At 27.0% G+C, this 5,570-nt stretch overlaps 1 protein-coding gene across 1 annotated transcript in view; it reads right to left on the bottom strand.

Annotated features, from left to right (window-relative positions):
• Positions 1–1,651: 1,651 nt before the first annotated feature.
• Positions 1,652–5,570, bottom strand: part of LOC106687656 (ethanolamine-phosphate phospho-lyase) — a 17,703-nt gene continuing 13,784 nt past the window's right edge. The window contains exons 9-10 of the mRNA XM_014431664.2: positions 4,719–4,922; positions 1,652–1,927 (exon numbers count right to left, since the gene is read on the bottom strand). Coding sequence (XP_014287150.1) covers positions 1,909–1,927; positions 4,719–4,922 — 223 coding nt within the window. The 3' untranslated portion in view covers positions 1,652–1,908. The remainder of the gene's footprint in view (positions 1,928–4,718; positions 4,923–5,570) is intronic.

The raw sequence follows: 5,570 nt of genomic DNA on the forward strand, positions 1-5,570 counted from the left end.
TTTTCTATGTTGTTAATTATTTTATTTCATTTATTTTAAATATTTGTATTGATTGTTTTAGAACTGTACTTTATTAGTTTTAGCAGTTTATTATTTTTAACCAAATCAGGCTGCATATTACCTTTATACTTCCTACATTCAGCCTGATATTAGATCAATCAAGTAAAAAATTCATGAAAATTTGCAGAAAATTAAAAACCAATTAGTTGTTCTTGAAAAACTTTCACCTTAACCATTATTTGAGGAAGATTCAAAAACTAACAAGACAGTTGTGCATTAACATTATGATATCATTAAAACAATGTAAAATCATAATTTTTTTCTAAATGGAAGATGGTCCGAGTGCGGTCAAATAAAAACTCAAATAGTGATTGAACTATTTGTATTGAGCCAATGTTTCCCCCCCCCCCCCACATTTTAGGGCTTCATAAGGGTTAAAAAAGATACAAACACTTAAATAGTGTAAACAAAAGCGAAACAAAGTAAATCAAAAATCAAAAAGTTATTGTCTATAACCTTTTATTATTCTCATTTAATTTCTACATTTCATTGTATACCCTTTTAATATTTCATTTACTTTGTTTCACCTTTGTTTACATCATTTAAGTCCTCCTTTGTTTACATTACTGAAGCCGAGAAACTTGGGGCAAAACGTTGGCTCAATATAGTTTAATCACTATTTGAGTTTTTATTTTACAGCTCCCCGAATATCTTCCATTTATTATTACACAAGGTCCGATCTTCCAATAAATTTTTACCAATATATAGATGATGGAACATTTGTTTCTTAGAAGGAGATGGTCAGTGTTGCGGTCAAAAAGAAAGGAAAGATAGTTATCAACTATTTATTTATTTTCTTTATTCAACCCTTAATATAGATCTTCATTGGGGCTGTTTGGTCAAGATGTAAACAAAGATCCCTCTACTGACAGTTACAGAATAAATTCTCTACATTGTAGGTCAAAACATCAGCAGAAAATAAATAATAGATAACTATCTTTTTGTTGACCACAGTCCTAACCATCAACTTAAAAAAAATTATGCTTACCTGAAACATAAATATTATAACATAAAGATTAGAAAAAATTATAAAAATAAAAAATTAGCTAAAACAGTTAATTAATATTTTAAATGAATGGAATATGGTCCGGGTGCGGTAAAAAAAAAACTCAAATAGTAGAATTATACTATTTGAGTTTGTTTTTTTTACCGCACCCGGACCATATTCCATTCATCTAGTCACACGGTCAATCAACAATCTTCCAATTAATATTTTAATTTCAATTGGCCCATGAATTCAAAAACTTTATCGACATTTAATTATGAGACACAAAATACCTATTTAAAGTCATGAATTTTAACAATTATATACCTAAATGAATCTATCACAGTGAAATATATAAATGAAAAATAAATGGTAGAATTACTAAGTCAGAATAAATTTTCAGGACAGTATTTATCATTGCTATAAATAGGGTTAAATAATACAATATTTCTATTCTTTTCTTTTGTTTTATTGAAAGAATCTTTAAAAGTTAAAAACATATATTGTAAAAAATAAATAAAAGTAAATATAATTCTAAATAAATACATTAACAAACCAAACATGAAACATCTAATCAATTCAATAAAATAAATAGAAAACACAGTTAATATTTTCAGTAGAATGTTATAATAGATCTATATACATTAATTTGGCTACAAATTTAATTTTAAATTATTAAACATAAATAATAATCATATATTAAAATAAAATTTTAAGTAAAGCTGAAATACTGCATAAACTTATAAAAAAAAAAAATATTTACAAAATAAGACAAACAACTATTTACATCTGAAGATTTTGGCATAGAAATTTTAATAATATAACATTTAAGTAAAATCTTGGCAATATACTGGAGATATTCTTTAGTTAGCTGCAGCGACCCTGAAATCAAACACATTAATTATTATTACCATTAAAATATTTAAATGGGAACACAATCTTAAATACTAATGAAAAAATAAAATCTGGTGAAAAACGCGCATGAGATGGTTACTTATTTCAAAGAAACAAAATAAAAGGAACTTTATCAGGAGATTTTTTTTTTTAATTCTGCATTTAAGCTTTGTCATAGGCTTACTACTTCAATTAGAATAAGACCTATCTGATATTAAAGACTACTTAATTATAAATTGATTAAACGAATTTATTCAAAATTGTTAGAGCCGTTTTTGAGAAAATCCTAAAAAATTATAAAATCGATTCTATAAAGTAGCACTTCTGAAGCTCGATTAAAATGAAAAAGTTGCTGTAACATCTCAGGCATACACTGCTCTAAATATGTAATTTCAGTTTCATACGACTGTTTATTTTTGAGGTAGGCTCTTAACTCGGACAAAGACCATTAGATTTACAGACTTTGTTATTTAGACTCTGGAGACCTCAAAACGAATATTTCCATCGAAAACTCAAAATATAAATTTTGTATGATTGCAATACTTCCCTTTTCTCCATATATCTCATATATAGGTAAGTGGAAGTAAAATAATCTGCCATATAGATCATTATCTCATATTATTGGATACTTAAGGAAAAATGTATTGAAGATCTAAAATCCCATAGTAAATATTAACAAATTAAAATTAATGGCATATTTTTAATCAAACTGAAGAGTTAATCAATAAAATTGACACTGAACCATTTTTACTCTAGACCCCAACCTTGGACCAAATCAGACAAGATTTTTTAAAATGAACTGTTCGATCATAAAACATGATAACTGACAAAATCTTTTACGCTATTAAAAAGTTTCTTAGTTACTATGTTCTACACTCGAACAAAAGTCACTTTCCATTACTTAATATCAACATTATTCTCTTAAGAAAACATGTTTCCTAAAGATTCTTTAAGTAATTCATGAAATCAACCTTAAAAAAGCTGGTGATACAAAAACTTCATTTCTTATAAAATGTCAGTTACCATGTAAGTGACTAAACCCCTCAGATATAGACAAATCAAAGAAAATATGTTTTCCCCAATATAAGCGAAAATAATGGATAGAATTTGTTAAAAATGATAAGGAACCGTGGAAGTAAAAACCTACACTACTTCTGAAAATTTTATAGAAATCGGATTAACTGTACTAGAAGTCAGATAGACTTGACTACAGAACAATCCTAAAACCAAATTTGTTCCAAAATGTCAAATTTTTGATTCTGAGAAAAAAACAACTTTTTTTCAGTTCCTACTTGAATGCAAAAATTAGGCAGTAAGAAAACAAAATTGAAAAATTTGAACAAACATTCTACTCTGATATATTTAGAGACTGAGACTCAATTTTTTTTTCTCTAAATACATTTTCGTATTTTATGAATTGATCTGAAACGTACACGTTTGTTGACATTAGAAAGAAAAAAATTTAATTGAATCCAAATCATTGGAATTAGTGTTTTATAATATGTTTATTACATATAAGGTATATATTTTTAAACTGATTAAAAACTCTACAAAAAATGTATTTAGAAATTTTTTTTTAAATTGGCATAATGTGCCACAGTTCTTAGGTGAAAAATAACTATAAGTTTTGTGGATGTGAACTTTGTAGTTATGGCCTCCCCTTTAGAATTATCAGGGCAGGCAGTATTATCAATGAAAAATAAACCGACAATTCTTCATTATTGAACCTTGGACTAGGAGTATAAAATTTTATTATTTATTTATGTTTCAGAAAAATCCTTAATACTTCTTAGTGCTTTACATTTTTATATTTTGGATGGCATTTTGGAAAAACTGTCCATTATTCACTCCATCTACAAATTATTACATTAGAAATAGCTTAATTCCGTCAAACTTTACACGCACTGATGGATTTTAATTATTTATAATTGTATTAACATATTTTAAATTGATGGGTTTAATAAATTGAGAAAAGCCAATTATTTGAAACATTTTTATGTATTTAGTCCTCATTTTAATTAAGAAAATAGGTATAATTAAAAATTAAGGTAATACATGTGAAGAATTCTGTTAAATATTATAGCTACAACCATTGCAATTTCATAAAAATTAGTAATAAATATTTTTAATCAGGACAATTCCCTTAAAATGAGAAGGATATAAGACGTCAAATAAGTAAGCTAACTACATAAAAATGTTAAAAATAATTGGCTTTTCTCAATTTATATAATAATTATTAACAATATACAATATTTCAATATAATTAAAATCTAACAGTAAATTTAAAATACTTCTAATGTAATAATCCCAACATAAAAATATTAAAGAAGACATGATATTTCACTGAAAATTGAATAAATAATCAATAGACAGATCTTTGATAGAGTTCATGTATTTAAAAGACAAGCCCTTTTTTAGCAGTATCAGGTTAAAAAAGTGAAATAATTGATAATGGATCACAGAGTAGCAGTTATCTAGTCATAACGTGTTACAGCAATAGTAATCTGTTAATTCACTATTTATCAAAATGTAAATGCTACCCTGTGATCCCATAATACCATAAAGAGATAAAACTGCTTAGCACATCACTCTTCAGTCAGAGTCCCTTGCAACAGGACATGATTTAGACCGTCTCTCTTCAGACTTAGTCTATCACTACAAGATATGGCTTACCCCATCACTCTTCAATCTTAGTCTATCGCAATGAGATATGGTTTAGTCCATTACTCTCATCTTGGCAAAACACATCTACATAATGTACTACATAAGACAAACTTACCTCTGAGAAGGGTTTGTGTTAATCGATGAAGCCACCGATAACTCTTCGAATTCGGACTCGAACTCCTCAATTTCACACAATATTTCATCGAGTATCCTCAAGAAATGTTGTGCATCCTTGAAGCTGAAGACCATCGGTGGCTTGAGCTTCAGCACATTGCGGTCAACTCCGTCGGCGCTCACCAAGATTTTCTCCTCTTTGAATCTAAGGGTATATATTTTTTTGTAATTATAAGGCATAAAATAATTCAAAAAATAAATGTTTGCTAGTAATCTTTAAAAGGGTGTTAATCTTATATTTTTTCACTTCTTACAATCACTGTTTCGAGCTGTATCAGCTCATCTTCACTTATCAATAAATAATTCACATTCAACTAATAAAAAAAAAAACTATGTTAATATAAAAAATTAGTTTAAACTTACAATATATAAATGTAATATATCAAAATTAAACTCTATTCTACAGTGCATGTGCACATTATATTACATACTATTATACGTATGTACATAAATTTGCAATTTTATTGATCTTGAAGAAATTTCTCAACGTGATATCATCTATCTAATGTTTGGTTTGTATAACATTATCGTCTTTATTTTTTAATGTGTGTAAAAAGTGAATTAGGAAACAAAATCCAATTACCTTTAATATATGCTTCCCATAACTAGGTTGAACTTAGACTGCTGTACTTTAGACTCGAGTTAGAAATGGGATTAGTATATTAATACTGTTATTGTTTATAACTAGCTGATATGTCTATTCATTTTTTAATAGCTGTATTGTTTAATGTACATAAATTTTGTCCAACATTTATTAAAACTGATTCCAAACTGTTTAATTTTAACTACATTT

This window comes from Halyomorpha halys, unplaced genomic scaffold, assembly GCF_000696795.3.
Source record: "Halyomorpha halys isolate HHAL.00 unplaced genomic scaffold, Hhal_1.1 Scaffold39.1, whole genome shotgun sequence".
Classification (NCBI taxonomy): Eukaryota; Metazoa; Arthropoda; class Insecta; order Hemiptera; family Pentatomidae; genus Halyomorpha; species Halyomorpha halys.